General features: G+C 33.1%; 2 protein-coding genes across 6 annotated transcripts; one reads left to right on the top strand and one right to left on the bottom strand.

The window, feature by feature from the left end:
- The first annotated feature begins 1,249 nt into the window (after window positions 1-1,249).
- Window positions 1,250-3,655, top strand: LOC103866838. 5 transcript variants are annotated; one of them, XM_018659332.2, is made up of 9 exons: window positions 1,250-1,826; window positions 1,930-2,026; window positions 2,198-2,279; window positions 2,384-2,541; window positions 2,620-2,689; window positions 2,810-2,856; window positions 2,948-3,095; window positions 3,181-3,278; window positions 3,378-3,655. In XM_018659332.2, the coding sequence occupies exons 3-9, from the start codon at window positions 2,224-2,226 to the stop codon at window positions 3,473-3,475; spliced, it is 675 nt and encodes a 224-aa protein (XP_018514848.1). In that variant the 5' UTR covers window positions 1,250-1,826; window positions 1,930-2,026; window positions 2,198-2,223; the 3' UTR covers window positions 3,476-3,655. The 5 variants fall into 5 exon arrangements, 2 of the variants coding, with proteins under 2 accessions (XP_018514848.1, XP_009143070.2); XM_009144822.3 differs by having other exon boundaries at window positions 1,268-1,854; window positions 3,181-3,280; window positions 3,378-3,654; XR_632576.3 differs by lacking the exons at window positions 1,250-1,826; window positions 1,930-2,026; window positions 2,198-2,279 and having other exon boundaries at window positions 2,386-2,541; window positions 2,620-2,672; window positions 2,948-3,280; window positions 3,378-3,654.
- Window positions 3,656-7,506: 3,851 nt separating this feature from the next.
- LOC103866837 (phospholipase A(1) DAD1, chloroplastic) lies at window positions 7,507-14,125 on the bottom strand. Its single transcript, XM_033292445.1, has one exon. It carries the CDS (start codon window positions 12,659-12,661, stop codon window positions 11,321-11,323), a length of 1,341 nt encoding a protein of 446 aa, XP_033148336.1. The 5' UTR covers window positions 12,662-14,125; the 3' UTR covers window positions 7,507-11,320.
- Window positions 14,126-18,463: the final 4,338 nt, after the last annotated feature.

Below are 18,463 nucleotides of genomic sequence, written 5' to 3'. Positions count from 1 at the left end.
AAATTTTATAATACTCCCTAAATTGGTGGAATAACCTAATATATAATCCTATTCTCTAGAAAAACAGAGACAACAAATGTTTCAAACTTCTTTAACCTTAATCATATGTTAGTGAATGAGGAAACTATGTATTAAAACAAAATTTTCATATTTTTGTTTTTTTTTTCAAAATCTATGTGTTTTTCGGTAAATGTTATATATACTGAAGCATATGATCTTTAGTGTTGTTTTAAAATTTCTAAACACATTCTACATTTGTATTAATGTATATTAAACTCTCTTTCATGGTACACGGACATTATTTTAATTTTTTGTCAATTAATTTAGTACAACTTCATTATACTCTCTAAATTGGTAGACTAACCACTATAAAATCGCTATTTTCTAGAGAAACGGAGACAACAAAAGTTCCAAACCTCTTTGACATTCATCATATGTAAGTGAATGATGCAACTGTGCATTAAAAAAATATTTTCATATTTTTGAATTTTTTTCAAAATCAATGTGTACCCCCACGAAAATATTGAGTTTTCGGTAAATGCTCTATATACTTAAGCATATGATCTTTAATGTTGTTTTAAAATTTCTAAACACATTCTACATTTGTATTAATGTATATGAAACTCTCTATCATGGTACATGGGAATCGTTTTAACTTTTTGTCAATTAATTTTGTAAAACTTCATAATACTCCCTAAATTGGTGGTCTAACCACTATAAAATCGTTATTTTCTTGAAAAAACAGAGACAACAAAGGTTCCAAACCTATTTGACATTCATCATATGTTAGTGAAGTATGCAACTATGCATTAAAACAGTATTTTCATATTTTATAATTTTTCTCAAAATCTGTGGGTTAACCCCTACGAAAATATTGAATTTTCTGTAAATGATATATATATTGAAGCCTATGATCTTTAGTGTTGTTTTAAACTTTCTAAACACATTCTACATTTGTATTAATGTATATTAAACTCTCTTTCATGGTACATGGACATCGGTTTATTTTGTTCAATTAATTTAGTAAAACTTCATAATACTCCCTAAATTGGTGGACTAACCACTATAAAATCCCAATTCTCTAGAAAAACGGAGATAACAAAGGTTTCAAACCTCTTTGTCCTTCATCATATGTTAGTGAATGATGAACTATGGCATTACAACAGTATTTTCATATTTTTAAATTTTTCTCAAAATCTATGTGTTCTACGAAAATATTGAGTTTTTTGGTAAATGTTATATATACTGAAGCCTATGATCTTTAGTGTTGTTTTAAAATTTCTAAACACATTTTACATCTATACAATATTAAAAGGGATATATGAGCTCCATTGAACCTATCCACGTCAACCAATTAAATCAACCAATGATAGAAGACTATGCTGCCACGTCACCATAGTTTGTCGTATGAAAAGAGAATCTGAGCTTTTTGTTTTGTCTCCTAAATATTTATCATGGACCAAGTCAAGCCCAATTCCGAAAACCCAATCTCAAATGCATCGATTGAATCTGTCTTTTCCACTTCGTCTTCTACATCTCAGTTCTGTAATCGTCGTTACCACCACCACCACCTGATCAATCTGAGCTCTTTAATCCCTCCTTGATAACGTTTCACCTCACTTTGATATTCCTATAAATCGCTTCGTCTAAACCTAAAACCACCCGAAATCCAAAACATCCACTGAAAAGAACAGCTATGGCCTTTAAATCCACCGGAAAGTCTCCCGCCGCCGTTTATTTCAAGGACCAGCAGAATCTGAGCTACAATTTCGGTTGAACCGTTTCTGGGAGGCTAGATACATTGCAAATGGTGGGAGCTTTATTGGGTTAGAGCTACTCCTCATCAACAAAGAGGTTTGAGTGCTTATTGTGTTGTGCCAACGTGTTTACACTCCTGGCCTTTATATTTTCTTTGTTTTGAATTTTCAGAGTACTTGGATGAATCGATGTTAATACCAAAGAACACTTCTGTTCTAATTCATCAAGTCCCAGGACGGCCTCGCGTCAGACTTATCACTGCACAAGAGTACGTTCTCACAGATCTTTTGATTCCATCTGCTTTGTTCTCTTATTTAGCTATTTTATTGTAAGCTCAACAAAAATATGTTTAACTAAACATAAGTTGAAAGTGTGGCTATTGGTTAGAAGAAACACCTGGATTTTCATGTTAAATAATGCAATTATCTGAACGTTGCAGGCCTAGAATCGAGAATAAAGTGGAACATGTTCAAGCTGAAACCAGAAATTCTCATGTTGCTCTGCCGCCTGCAGCAAAATATTATAAGTTGATTACAGTGATCATTTATATTGGCGTTGAGTGCACCCCTTTTGACCCATTTTATAGCTAGAAAATTACTAATTTTCACCCATTTTCACATTATAGATTGAATATGAGTTCGGGAATGATTTTTACTTCATCCCTGCTGTCCAAGGTGCACAGCATAATAATCCATGTCATGTTCTTGCACCAGCAGAAGAGAAAGTATATGAAGAAAGCTAACTTCAGGCCTCGATTGACACCCCGGCACTTGACTGGCAGAGGTAAGCCATCTTTGACAAATGGTGGACGTGAAAATGTTGGTGTTTTTAGACATTTATCAACCCTTTTATTCTTATTAGATTTAATAGGCAATGTCAAGATAATTTTGGGGCAGGGAGAGGTTACATATAGGGTACGAATGTGGTTTTGGTAATCTCCGTATTCTTTATTATTATATTCTACAATGTTTTCATTAGCTTTTGTTTTGTTTTATTTGCATCAAGTTTTAAGATACTGAGATTCGTTTGTTTACTTGACTGGAATGGAAAGTAAAACTCCACCTCCGGGGTATATTTGCCATCGTTGTAATGTCGCTGGTATGTCAGCTTTGTTTAGAGTTACTTTAATTTTCTTACACTTTAGTAAATAGATAAAAGGTACTAAGATAATTTTTATTCACTGTATCAGGACATTGTATTCATCATTTCCCCACAAATGGTAACTCTAATTACAATGTTAAAAGAGTTAAACCACCTACTGGTATCCCCAAGTCCATATTGGTGGCTCTTATTCATTGCCAAGTGGTGCAGTTGCAGCTCTTAAACCAAAAGAGAAAGTTGTGTTTAGTCAGTATGTGAATGTTGTTATTTGGTCATATATTGAGTATAACTTAACTGCTTATGTGTCTTCAATGTATTCAGGGATGCTTTTGACAAGAAAATAGAGGGATTGCCTTCCACAACACGCTCTGTAGGAGAATTTACAAGCAGATGTTGTTTCCAGAGCTTCTGTGTGACAAGTGTAAGTACTCATAATTTGTTAAAAGTAATTCTCTTTAGACTGATCATAATTATATTCTTCATTTAATAAGTTATGTTGCTTTTGGTTGGTCATGCAGTTTCGGTATATGTTCTTTCTCTCAATTTTCGTGAATTCTTAAACCACAAAAAGCAAGGAGTAACTGGAGTCGAGGAAATGCTTAGTCATGTGATATAGAGTTCTTCTATACAATAGATAGTGAACATCACTAAAACCAAAGCAAGTATTTTGGATTGTTTTAAGGGTTATAGTTCTTTTATGTTTAGTTAAAGTGATCCATCTGAATCTATATATGATTGAACGTTGATGAATCTGATTCGTGCAACTCTCTATCATTTTATAGTTTCTCATATTTACTATCTATGTCCCAAAAAGCCACGATATACATGAGATCAGTAACAAAACGCTTCATTCACGGAGAAGGTTTTAGTATGCAACAGTATATTCAGGTTTGTTGTGTTGCTTTACTAAATTTCTTAAATTTGATTTAACAAAGGAATGAAGAAACTGAGAAAAAGAGTTGATATTGTACCAACTAATACATTTTAAGTTAGTACTATATATTTTAAAATTTAATCAGTCAATATTTGTAGAAAAACCCCATCTAATTTTCATATATGAGAAAGACATATTATCACATCATATCTATCTTTTAGACATGTAATAAAAATTAGTATTATAACCCAGAAATTAAATAATATTGTCTTCTCTTTAAGTGTGGATTTTAGAGATGCATCCCTTCTCAGGAAGTAACGCAAAAGATAGGACGTTTTGAACTCTCTCATAATAATTGTAAACATCAACACATAGATTCTAAGAACCTATTCTCTAATATCATTTTATAAGTACTTAATTATTAGTAAAATGACACCATTTGATTATAAAACCAAAATATGAATCAATTTTAATTAACAATTTATTTTTACGAGAAACCAAATATATAAGATAAAAAGGTTTTGATAAAAAAAACGATAAAAAAGTAATTTGACCATAACTTAAGTTTAATTAAGTTTTATTCATTTCAGTTTTTCTCACTATTCCATACGTATATTTCGGATTTTTTCAATAAACTTTGATTTTTAATCATGGTTTATAATTTTATATTATGATCATAATATTTATGTATTATTATCAACTATAAAGATATTTGTTCAAACCCGGGCGTAGCCCGGGAAAAACTCTAGTTTGTATTAATGTATATATTAAACTCTCTTTCATGGTACATGGGCAACATTTTAATTTTTTTATCAATTAATTTAGTAGAAGTTCATAATACTCCCTAAATTGGTCGATTAACCACTATAAAATCGCTATTTTCTCGAGAAACGGAGACAAAAAAAATTGCAAACCTCTTTGACCTTCATCATATGTTTGAGAAAGATGCAACTATGCATGAGAACATTATTTTCATATTTTTGAATTTTCTTCAAAATCTATGTGTTATAACCCCTACAAAAATATTGAATTTTTCGGTAAATGCTCTATATACTGAAGCCTATGATCTGTAGTGTTGTTTTAAAATTTCTAAATACTATATGCATTTGTATTAATGTATATTAAACTCTTTTTCTTTCTATATGGACGTCGTTTTAATTTTTTTGTCAATTAATTTATTAAAACTTCATAATACTTTCTAAATTAGTGGACTAACCACTATAAAATTGTTATTCTCTTGAAAAATGGAGATAGCAAAGGTTCTAAACCTCTTTGACCTTCATCATATGTTAGTGAATGATGAACTATGCATGAAAACAGTATTTTCTATTTTAAAATGTTTTCTCAAAATATATGTGTTAATCCCTACAAAAATATTTAGTTTTTCGATAAATGTTTTATATAGTGAAGCTTATGATCTTTAGTGTTGTTTTAAAATATATAAACACATTCTACATTTGTACTAATGTATATTAAATTCTCTTTCATGGTACATGGGCATCGTTTTAATTTTTTGTCAATTAATTTAGTAAAACTTCTTAATACTCCCTAAATTCAGAGGCGTGCCTACAGTGTATTGGAAAAGGCATTCGCCTCAGGCCCCCGATTAATATGACTATTTTTAGGGCCCCAAAATTTAAAATAATTTTTAGTATAGTGGTTTAGACTTATTAAAAAAAACATTTCTACGAAAATTAATTAACTCACTTTTTGGATTTATGCATTTTTTTCTATATGACATAATATAATATATTTACGTTATAAACTTATTCTTTTACAGTATTAGACTTGTGTATTTGGTGAAAATAATATATCATATTAAAAAATTGTTTTTATTACAATTATAAATAAATTTATTTTTAAAACTTGCCTTAGGCCCCTAAAACTCTTCGCACGGCACTGCCTAAATTGGTGGACTAACCACTATAAAATTGTTATTCTCTAGAAAAACGGAGACAACAAAGGTTCCAAACCTCTTTGACATTCATCATATGTTAGTGAATGATGAACTATGCATTACAACAGTATTTTCATATTTTTAAAATTTTTTCAAAATCTATGTGTTAACCCCTACGAAAATATTGAAATTTTCGGTAAATGCTCTATATACTGAAGCCTATGATCTTTAGTGTTGCTTTAAAAAATTTAAACATATTCTACATTTGTATTAATGTATATTAAACTCTCTTTCATGGTACATCGGCATCGTTTTAATTTTTTGTCAATTAATTTAGTAAAACTTCATAATACTTCCAAAATTGGTGGACTAGCCACTATAAAATCGCTATTTTCTAGAGAAACGGAGACAACAAAAGTTCCAAACCTCTTTGACCTTCATCATATGTTAGTGAAGGATGCAACTATGCATTAGAACGGTATTTTCATATTTTTGATTTTTTTTCTCAAAATCTATGTGTTAACCCCTATGAAAATATTTATTTTTTTGGTAAATGCTCTATATAGTGAAGCCTATGATCTTTAGTGTTGTTTTAAAATTTCTAAACACATTCTACATTTGTATTAATTTACATTAAACTCTCTTTCATGTTACGTGGATATCGTTTTAATTTTTTGTCAATTAATTTAGTAAAACTTTATAACACTCTCTAAATTGGTGGACTAACCATTACAAAATCGATATTTTCTAGAGAAACGGAAACAACAAAAGTTTTAAACATCTTTGACCTTCATCATATGTTAGTGAATGATGCAACTATGCCTTAAAACAGTATTTTCATATCTTTAAATTTTTTTCAAAATCTATTATTATAGTCTTGTAAATTTATGTTAGAAAAAATTTGTTGGTTCACAAGCGATTAATTTATTAGGTGTGTAGCTTGTTAGTTCCAAATTGTGTGACATATAAATATCACAGCGGTGGAAGTGCAACAATCTGTATATCAAAAGTAAATTGAAGAGAAAATTAAGAAGGAAATCATTAATGGCTATTTATTCAATTTAGTTTATGACCAGTGAATATGTGTTTCAGTAAATAACACCATAACATGTGAACGTTGAATGTTGTATCAGGTTAAATAGTGTCGTTTCGTACTTCTTATTGATTTTAAATTCTACTTTTAAAGTCGCTATCCTTTAGGACCACCTTCGCCTTACTCGTGGAACTCCACAACTACTAATTATTGACCATAATAACAGAAGATTAATACTGGAATGACTGTTAACTTATTTTGAATCAGGTTAATATTTTTAAACGAGTTTTTGAACATAGTGTACAGATTGTTATTTTTGGTTTTGGTGAAAATAGATTTGAAACAAGTATTGTCAACAATTTGACATATTAACAATATATGATACGCTTTTCAAAGAAATCAATTGATAAATAATAAATTTAGCTAATCCTAGGTTTGGTTTTAGATATTTTCTGGGTGATTCTTATTTAAATTGATTATAACTTATATGCAAAATTTTATATTTAAATTTTTAATTATTTGTTTTCTGGTTCGTCTCACTGTCAATTTCAATCAAAAGAAAACAGATCCTTATACCCAACAAAAAAAAAATCCAGTTTAATTAACTAGGTTCAGTTTATACATAACAAGCACCTGGAACATATACAGTTCCTCAAAACGCTCTGCATTGCATCAAAATCAATATGCAAGACATCTTTTTTTTAATAAATTTACAAAATACTAATAAATAATTATAAATTGATTGACCGTGAAAGTGCACGGGACTTGAAATGAAGGTGAGAGTTGGGTAGAGCGATTACGACATCTACTGATTTCGATGATTTGACTAATTCGTTTGGGTGGTTGTTGGGCAGCCGCAATTTTGCATAATGTTGAGATGTAGGAGGCATAAAGGCATACACACATACTCCTCTCTTTTTTTCTCTCTTTCTTACCATTTTCTTTCATTTATGTGTGTATAAATATTGTGCAACGTCTATTTTGTAGTTTTATATTGGAAACTATACTATTATAGTACTATTATACTATTATTTTCTTTTCATATGCCAGTGAGGCTAAAAATATAGCTGTATAATAACATATCACTATTGTAGACTTTGTAGTGGTCTCCGCAGGGCGTATACATAGACTATTGTTTTGTTGGTCCTTGTTTAAAAATCGGCTGAAAGCTTCAAGGTGTCATAAAAAGTTAGGCTAAAAGCTTTATCATGTCATACTGGAAATTTTTTTTGTTATATCACATGAACCACGCACAATCTGAAATTAGGGGTTATTTTTTGGTAATACAATTATTTTATTTGTTTTTGAATTTGTCACCTTGACTTTTATCATCCTTGACTAATACAGCAAGTAAATTAATTTTGTTCTACCAACAACTTCAATTTGTTTACTCAATAAACTGTGATATGCTTACATTTTATAAACAATATATATAGGAACGCTAGTTTACCACGTTCCTGATTTTCTTACATGTCAATAATGTAATTTTCTTTGATTTCTTATAAATCCCGTCCGGCCAAAATTTTAAACCCACTGTTGAGAAGAAATGCATAAGCGCGAACAAAGAAAAGTCACAACTGAACCAAAAAAATTTTGTGTGGATAACTTAATTAAAGTGGTCGGAGATTCTTATTAAAAAAAACTCAATATTTCTACAAATAACGAGGAAAATAGGAAACGCAATCCATATTTTATTGACTTGATAAATGTAACTCCAACTATTATAAAATTGATGAACAGTTTACTGTACGCGAAAAAAACTTCAATGATTGAAAATCCTTTGTCAAAAAAAAAGTCAGTGATGTGTGGCGGTTTGAATTCCAGTATTTTCAAGTTATGCTTTGTTTTGTTTTAACAGAGGAACTAGATTCTGACAAAGGGCGGGTTTACTTTTTGTTTTCATTTTTTTCTTAGAAATTTAATTTATATATATTTGTCATCATATTTATGTTATTATTTGTAATTATATTTGTGTATACATTTTAATCAAAATATATTTTATAAAATAATAGCAACTAAGAAGTTGACCCGACATACTCTATGTTTCTTATAATCATATGTTTGTATGTCCGTTTTTTTTGTAATCATATTTGTTTATTCTTAGGTCTTTACCCGTAGGTATAATGTTACTTTATAATTTATTTATCTTTCTGTAAATATGGAGCAGTTTTTTATATGTTAAGAAAAAATTTATATGTTTGTGTATGATATTTTTTAAAATTATTAGTATTAAAACAGTCCTAATATATTAAAATATTCTTAAAATGATTAAGTATCTAAATTAGTCCATTTAATATATATATATATATATATATATGCTATTATTTATGAAATGATTTTGATTATTTGTCATGTTCTCCATTATTTTAGGTAGTTTTGCTTACTTGTCAAGTTTTAATTAGGTCTTAGATAAATCATTGATTTATTATTTGTTATTAGCTGAGTCATTAATATATTAATTTAAAATTATCCTTAATGAATCTTGTATATAATTAAAAATGAATGTCAATAATATTAAATTTTTATATATATGTTGGTTTTAGATTAATAAAACATAAACTAATAAGTATTCATAAGAAGTTTATGTCCGCATGTGCAGGCAAAACACCTAGTATCAAATATATCTATCTAAACCTATTAAAACTTTTGAATTAATTTTACTTATAAAAGGTGTAGGTGCTAGGAATAGAATCGAGGTTAGGTTATAAGGTCAAAAAATTGATGTCAATTAATTTATGTTGTCAAACATGTTTAATATGATTACTTATATTGATTGTTGTATGAAACCGTAGATTTTGACTCAAGTGGATCCGAAAATTAGGGGAATCAAATGGAAGTTATAAATAAAACTGGATATGGATATATAAAGAGAATAATAACTAACCCTTAAATAAAGGGAATATATGTTGGACACAACTTTTTATCAATTGGGTATGTTCCTAATTTAATAGTATTGATGATATGGCTAGAGATCTAATTTCAAAAAAGAAAGAGAGATAGTAACAAGTGATGATCACTTTCTACAATTATATATCCAGAAATATATCTTTGATATTTCAGGGATGTAAAAAACGAGCATTTTAGGTATGGGTCGGTAATGCGATCTATCCAGTTTTGTACATATATATTTGAGACTAGGACGTGCCTATATATATGTACGTATACGGCTTGGATCATGCATGCGCGCGATATATTCTTCTTCTATGTAACCATAAAAATAGTGACGTTGACCGCACGTTCTCTTATGCATGCACTTGTCAGTTAAATCATTTTTTTTTTGGTCATGACCAGAGGAATTCTGATTGCATGATGTGTAGTTTGTAGTGACTGGAAGCAAAATTAGAATCAATTGCTGGTTTCTATTCTACCTCAAACGATAATGACTACAATATTATCACTTAGTAACTCTCGATACTATATTAAGATCGACTTGATTTATTGTTAAGTTTAATGTAATGAATTTTGTGTGTATACACATATATTAGCATGTATGTAGTATAATGCAATTAGCTGATTTTACTAAATGAAACTAAAAAGTCATATTCAATAATTGAATTAATTGAAATAGTTTAGGGTTAACAGTTAACTTTGACAGTTTGCCTCATATCATGATTAATCGGAGTCTCATGTTGAGTTTATCTAGTATTTTTACCATAGGATAAGATTAATATTTTGTGAATTTAAAGTCTCTTCACAATTTTCAAATATTGGGTAAGGTTAATTATGTTTGTACTTTAAAGTCTCTTTTTACAACTTTGGATATATGGCTGATTACTGTTGTACGATTTAAAAATATCTTTAAACTTTGGAGTACTAAAACTGAAGAGAATAACAAAAAAGTTCATTTAAACAGATTACCCAAAAATGTTGAAAACAGTTTTATAAAAGATGTCATGAAAAATAGTCATTATACAATCACAAAAACGATACCATATTTTTTTTACTATGACTTGTGTCTTGAGAAGATGTATGTGCAGCATTAAATTGTAATGTAAAAGCAGTAATGCTGGTGGTGATTAATTATTGAATCAAGTATAATGTTGAATATAACTTATAAAGTTTGCTTTTGCATTGCCAAAACGATGTTGTTGTAATGTACAACGCGTAAGTTAATTTAGTAACGAGGAAAATAAGTATAAGGTAATGGACGGCGCATGATGCGTGATCTTATTTGGCTTTGGGATTTTGATCTTACAAGTAACGGATTTCTTCTAAGATTTTGCAAAGTACATTTTCAGTCAACTTCTTCAACCGGTCGGTGCTTACGTGGCTTGGGCCACCTTACATAAATTCTCAAATTTGGACGGAGTAGGGATATGTCTGTCTTTTCACTCTTCTTTTGGTCAAGTTCAGACAATTTTCGACTTTAGGAGTTCAGATTTTATAACACACATGCGTCTATAACTTTACCATTAATGAGCACAACTCAATAAAATTATTAAAATAAATAAAAATTCATATATATACACTATTTGAGTTTATACGAACGTCATTACACTTTTCCTCTTTTAAAGCTGTCTTTCTACGTACGTACGTTCTATTTCTACCACTGAGTTAGCGATGCATGTAACAATGTTAATTATTGGTTTTCTTTCGGTTTAAAGTTTTTTTTTTTCTGCACAAAGTTAAAATAGGGTTACGAATGTCTAATGAACCTTCATCTATGGAGGACTCTTCGAGCCGTTTCTCTGAATGGACACGTGGAGCTCACAAACCCATCTACTAAATGTAGATACGTCTTCAGCTCGTGACACGTGGCCACATTGATGCCGTTCAGGTAGGGCGAGTCACGGCTGCTCAGCCGAAGCTCTTTCCCGACCTCAGCGTAAACCCACGGCGTCTCCTCAACTCGTTTCTGTATCCAACTCGGCATTGACGCCGTCATCTTCACGTTATCTTGCTCTCTGTTATCTAAAACGACACCTGGAACTTTGGTGATGACGTCGTCGGAGTTAACGATCCTCAACACCTTGGTGCCTTGCTTCTCAAGGAGTCTCCTGAAGCATCTGTTTCCGACACGTGGACCTCCGAAAGACATAACGGTGACCATCGGCGCACGTTTAAACGTCGTCTTGATATCGTACGCCGCTAACGTCGCGATCGCGGCGCCGAGGCTGTGCCCCGTTATCGTTAAACTCAACGGCTCGTCGCCGTAAGACTGGAGCAGTCTCGATATCTCTTGTCTTACCATGTCTCTCAAACTGTGGGCCCCTGATGTGTATAAGCTTAAGAATCCACTCTCGACCATGGGCCCAGAGTTAGACCCGTTTAGGTTTGGCCCACTCGGCCCATCAGGGAGATGAGTCAGCGTGGCGCGGAGATTCTCTAACCACTCGAGACACGTGGCGGTTCCACGGAAGGAGATGACTACGTCTCTACGACCGAGCCTTGAGATCTCTTCTTTGTCTTGACATACTGCCACGTAACCAATCCAGCTGGACTGTGTAGCCATCCAGCTAGGCGCTTTCTCTATCCAACGTGGTAAGTTAATACCTGACGTGGCACGGAGGTTCTTCGTCACTCGATAACCGGAGTTAGGTAAACCGGATTGGTCTAACAACGTGTTCCTCGGGAACCTGCACGTTGCGTAGGTTGGTGACGAAGGATCGAAATCGAAGGACTGGTAAGCCGATTCCACGAACTGACCGTACCGGAGAATTTCTCCACGGAGATTATCGTCCAATGGGTCTAAGAGACCTTCCCAATTCTGAAGCCCCTGGTACTCCTTCCATCTACGGTTTAGCTTAACCGGGTTGTTGGAACCAGAGGACGACAATTCATCGGAACTGTGATCTTGGTTTAGCAGCAAACCCTCCCACATTTCTGGTTTGGGTATAACCGGTGTCCGGGAAGTAGATATTGTAGGAGAAGGAAGAGTAAGTACGCATCTACACTTACGGTTCCACGACATGGTAACATTTACGTGAGAAACAACGTCGTGGTTTGGTAGTGAGGGTACTACACTGTACGGACGTGCGGGAGAAAGAGAGAATCTCATTATTGGGAGAAGAGTGTGTGCTTTTAAAGATTATGGATATTTTTGATTAATAAGAGAGTTGTAAAAGAGTGAGTCTCTCTGGTTCTCTTGAAGACAATATTTGTTGTAACTTGTAAGAAGATGATGGAAGAGAGAGAGAGATGAAGTAGTTCCTTTTATAGTGGAGATTAAAGAAGTGAGAGAACTTGGGATTTATAGTGGAGTTAGAGAGATCTTTGAAAAGGAAAGGACCTGACTCTGAAATTTGTGGACTGTGCTTATATAAGCATATTATTTATATCGTTACATAATGTAATATAAATTGTATATTTAATGGACATACACATTGGTCTATATAAAGTAGTATTGTGTATGTAAAAGCAATAAATACACCAAAATAGAAAGCAAACGATAGATGTGTTATGTGTATTTAATGAAGAATGAGAACAATCTTTCACATTTTTGTGGTACAAGTAAGCTCTGTCTTTCACTTAACTAGCAATATGCACCCAAATAAAGAATGTAAAAATCAAAGTGTTCCAGATAAAATGATCAAGAGTCATCCTACTATATAAAAGAAGTTAAATTTGAGGCTTCTTAGGGGTGCCACCTAGGCAAAATATTCTCAGCCAATGATTCTGCCACGTCACTGGTGGATTAGGCTTTCAATTTTAATTCCATGAAATACGATTGGACTTCGTTTGCGCTTACTTAATCTCCGTATCCGTGATTTTGCGTGTGGCACTGTTAATTGAGTTGGTCTAAGAACACGGAAAATTAATATTTGATCGGGCTTCGAGTAATGATTGTGGGTCCCAAGTAAAAATCGAGAATGGGTTTGTCTTTCTAAATTACAAATGTGATTGATCGTAGTGTCTTTGAAAGCCCGTTTTTAAGGTTTAGGCCCACTGAATGACCGGGTGATTTTAGTCGATTAGGTTATTAGTTTCGTTTGGTTTAGTTAGTTGGAATATAATTCGATTTTCCTTGGTTCCGGTTAGGGTCTTTTGCGTTTGGTTTCTTTTAAGCTCGAAATCTCTCTTTCTTCATTACAGAACTGGATCCGCCGTAGTTGCATATCATGATCTGCATAATGCATGTTTGTCTCCTCATCTCTTGAACTCCCCAGTCGGTCTCTCTTCATTTCCCCTTTGTTCTTTAAATCCTGGAATAAATGTTATTCGTATTCAACCCATTCTCGGTTACGACGCTTCCGTTTCCTTCTTCTCATAGCTATATATATCAGCGGTACGAGAGCATGCTTAATCCTCAGAAACCCCTATCAGTTTATCATTTTATAAAGCGTTGAAAGATTCAGAAAGATGGCTTCCTCTGATGCAGTTCTCGCTCACTCAGCCTTCGATGCCCTCCGCCTCAGAAGATCTGCCCAGTTCATCGTTGGTCGTTTGCTACGTTTTTGGGACTCGAAAAACATTAAGAAGCAGGGTGAATTCATGGGAATCACTCTACTCCTCCTTGATGAGAAGGTATGATCACGATAACCGTTTTCCCTTTCGATTTAGTTTTTTTTGTGACCAGCCGATTATCTAAATCTTCACTCTATGATTGCAGAATTCGGTTATACATGTATTAATTCCTGCTGCTCGCTCCCCTTATTACCGTCCGTTACCGAAAGCGGTTTCAGTCGTGAGAGTTTGCCGCTTTGAGGTTGCAAGGTGTACAAATATGAACAATATAGCGGACCACCTTTCGCGATCTGGTTTATCCCCCAGACAATCATTGATGAAGACGCTCCCATGATCAACGTTGAGAAATTCATGCTGCGGAAGTTTGACCCTCTTCAAGCTCTCGCAAACACTAATTTAGAACTTCCCGGTTTATCCTCCGTAAACGTTTGCTATTTAAGTATTTATGTCATTATATGTTGTTCATGCAAAGTAAATTAATTAAATTTGTTCATTACACCGCAGATGTTGGGCAGATTCAATCTGTCCAAGGTTAAACCCTAACGGACGCAGGAGTTACCACTCGAGTTGTTGTCTGTTTTGTGATTGAACCGTAAGTAACAAAAACCCGTTGTTTAGTTTGCCTTTCTTAAGCTCACCAACCATGATGCAGCAGCTCTACTTCTCGATGAGGTTTTTATTTAATTTCCCCGCCTTCAGTTAGATATCTGACAATAACTCAAAACACTACCGTACTGCAGGTGAATGGAGGTGATGTAACAAAGCTCCCACAATGCTTTGCAGAACTTGCAGGGGAAGAATTTGTTTTCCATATACGTGTCACACCATGCAATTTCACTGCAAACCATTGCACCTTCACCCTTTATGAAATCAGTAGCAATCTCAACCTCGAGGTATTATACTATATACTTTCGTGAACGTTACTTATGTAAGACTAACACTATTGCAACTCTTTCCCAGACTTTCAGCACCAATGAAGCTCCATTTGTTGAAGAGGAAGGTGGTCAAACATCAGCTTCTGCCAGCATCAAGGTTAGGGGTAAAGCAAATGAACCATATCCATTCGGTAAGGCAAAGATGGTGGCATAAACGCCCATGCCAGTGAAGTCACAAAGCTTTCAAGTGTCAACCCAAGTCTGCTTCCGTCTCTCTACAATTTCATGACTTTGCATTTCTCAATTTTAGACTCTTACAATTTTACTCAAATTTCCAGCTTTTTTTTTGCCATTTACGGCAAATTAATTCTACGAGGAGAAGAGTTTTAATGATTTAATATAAAAAAAGGTTGACAAAATATTGAGTTTTAAAGATTTAATATAAAAAAAAGTGCTGACAAAATATTGAGCATGCTGGATAGCAAAATACTCAGCAACACTTATACAGAATGAACCATAACCCAACTACAAATTCAGAATTGAGATACACGTCACCTACACGTTTGGTTTCTTTACATGCATTTACGAAAATATAGATATTTAAAAACAACACATGCCCATTTTATATGAATTCAACATCATATATAAACATAGTGATAATACACTTTCAATTATTCAGTCAGATCAAAATTCACAAAAATACTTAATAATATCACAAAAAGTTGTGACACAAACGTGCGTTACAATTAAACTGAAATTTACAGTAAGCCAAACTCTTACCTCATCATCTAATCAACTATAAATAAACACAAATAATTCAATCAAATATCTACCATATACTTAAAACGCAAACCAGCTAACTAATGTCTCCCCTCTAAGGGATCCATCGCAGTAACATATACAAACCCTCGAGAATATGCATCACGACACACTGCGTAACTGTTTCGAAACTTTCATGCAAACTTCTGAACTTGACGTCTAAGGAACTGTTACTCTCTAAAAATCTCAGCCTCTCAAAGCTTCATAGGAAATCACATGAATTATTGTCAACAACCCCGCGCTTGCGCGGGGCTCCGCCCCTAGTTCACTTAATTAGATAACAATATGTACCCAAAAGAAGAATGTGAAATCAAAGTGTTCCAGATAAAATTATCAACAAAAGTGTTCTACGTTATTAGTTTTTAATTGTGACTAATCGTAACCCACGTATTCTTTTTTTTTTTCAAACCGTAACCCACGTATTCAATTTTAAATGTAGTATACGAAAAAATTCAGATGATTTTAACGGGTATTTGGTTGATAAAAAGTAATTGTATGATAGTGAGATACAACATACGAGAGCAGTGGACGGTTGAGATGAGGAGGGAAAGGAGTGTGGATCGAGAGAAATATCTGACCGTCGCTTCCTAACATGATTTGACTGGAGTGGACACGTGGGAGTTTTCCATGGATACTTCTCATAATGGCTTTGACACGTAAGGAACTATCACCGACTCGGCTCAGCTCATATTGGCTGGTTGTGGCTTTAGCCATTCGCCGCCAAATTGCTCTATAGATGAATGCTGAAAGAAAGTACGCACGTATGCACCCACCACCTTCACCATTACTCTTGGCTTTTTTTAATAGAGCCTAGATCCCACTGAGGGTGGGTGTGTAACTCATGCAAATAACATTGTAAACGTCAAAGATAAGTTCTTGCCAATACATTCGGAGATGAGAGCGCCTTTTTGGTTCACAGGTACCAAGAAAATACTGTCTTATTATCATCAAAACACACACAATCATTTATCGATAAAAAAATCACATCGTTTTGGATATGACAAAGGCATCTCGTAAACTCAAATATTTGTAGTTTTTTTTTTGTAACTTAAATATTTGTAGTTCTAACGTATGAACTATATATAAGATTGACTAAGACCATGTTGTAACCACTAATTTGTTTATACATTTTTGTTTGTTTTTCGATTACTCACAACATTATATGTGTCAAATCGAGCACATGCGCCATTGTTATAACTTACGAATTTTCAGTCAATCGATATGCGAACTTTCGCAATGGAATTTAACGTATTTGCATATATCATGGGTTATAGAACAAGTCCAATTAAACATAGGACTTATGCGTGATGTGTTGTTCGGACAGAACAAGGAATAAAATAAGTGCGACGTGAGTACTTACTATTTAAATTTCACAGCACATGCATGTTTTATTTATATTATAAATCTTGTGCTATTAATAACCTATATATACTCATTTATTCAGAAAGCCTCTTAGCTGTTTTACGGTATCAATTATTTTCTTTAAATTGTACTTATAACCTTCGTGGTTTCTGAAAGAATGTTTTAACTCTATATACTTTAAGCATTTCACATTACTACATCGTTTCAAATGTTACTCACGTGGGAGTTGCGACTCGATCACTAGTGATAAAAAGCTTTAGCTGCTTATTGTTCTCACAGAAAATAAGTTATTTGTAGTAAATAAACTATAAATGACAGAAACTAACTTAGGAGAAAGAGTTTCATCTTATACGATAAACCATAAATAAGGGGAAAGATACACATGGGATGCATGGAAAATATCTTTGTTAGGGATGCGAGCAAAGCGATTAAATAATTAAAATGATTTGGTGTTCCAACCAATCGGGAACTAATTTCCTATTCTGTAATAAACAAAAAATGCATGTACCACTTTAGGTTTTTTTGGTTATAACACGTACTTGCATGCCCCGATTTAAAATCGTTTTGGATATATCAAATCAATGTGACCAGTAATATATTTGTGGACACAGCACCGCATCTACACACCACAAAAGTTCACACGCTATTTTTTTTCCGATGGCCCCATTTCAATGTCATTTACATTGGACATTTTCTTCTTTTGGGACCATTTTTCCACGTTATCAATGGCAAAAATTAAAGGGCCTTTTCTATACCAAAAGAATAATAAAAGTAAACCGATCTCGGAATGATAACGGTAAAATATGTTTTGATCGATGTTGATTTCTTCCAAACGGACCCTTTTACTTTAGCGATATGGAAACTGAACCGACCAAATTTCAGAATGAGATTTTCGAGTATGCGGTGAATAATAAGTATTTTCATTAAAGAGGAAAACGTGATCTTAACATTTACACCCAAAAAAAAAAAAGAGGAAAACGTGATGTCTTCCAAGTTACAATAAGTTAATTTGTTTCTTCGAGTATAACCGATATTTCTAATTATTCATAAAGTCAACTCATATGATCAAATATTATTCTGACATATGTTTTTCTTTTTTGACAAATACTTGAATTTAATTAGATAGTAATTGATTGTTTTTAAATTTACAAAACAGATTAACCAGCAGGGTTGTTCTTTTAAAAAAACTGGGAAGAACCTCTAAACTTTGGTTGGGGAGAATATGGCATGTATACGTGAGCCAAGTTTGCATCAGGCTACTAAATTGTTTTCGATTTCTTTCGGCAAAATTGCAGCTCGGATGAGCCTGTCAATAGCTTTGAAATTTGCGGATGTGTTGA

This window comes from Brassica rapa, chromosome A05 (assembly GCF_000309985.2).
Source record: "Brassica rapa cultivar Chiifu-401-42 chromosome A05, CAAS_Brap_v3.01, whole genome shotgun sequence".
NCBI classification, from domain to species: Eukaryota; Viridiplantae; Streptophyta; class Magnoliopsida; order Brassicales; family Brassicaceae; genus Brassica; species Brassica rapa.
Note: the sequence above shows the minus strand (reverse complement) of the source record. Positions and strands in the feature narration are given on the sequence as shown.

Excerpts from the sequence above, each read along its gene's own strand:
- LOC103866837 (XM_033292445.1), bottom strand. The coding sequence starts at position 12,661 with ATGAGATTCTCTCTTTCTCCCGCACGTCCGTACAGTGTAGTACCCTCA.
- LOC103866838 (XM_018659332.2), top strand. The coding sequence starts at position 2,224 with ATGTTCAAGCTGAAACCAGAAATTCTCATGTTGCTCTGCCGCCTGCAG. Across the intron at positions 2,690-2,809 it reads AGGGTACGAATGTGGTTTTG|TAAAACTCCACCTCCGGGGT; the intron begins GTAATCTCCGTA and ends TGGAATGGAAAG. Across the intron at positions 3,279-3,377 it reads CCAGAGCTTCTGTGTGACAA|TTTCGGTATATGTTCTTTCT; the intron begins GTGTAAGTACTC and ends TTGGTCATGCAG.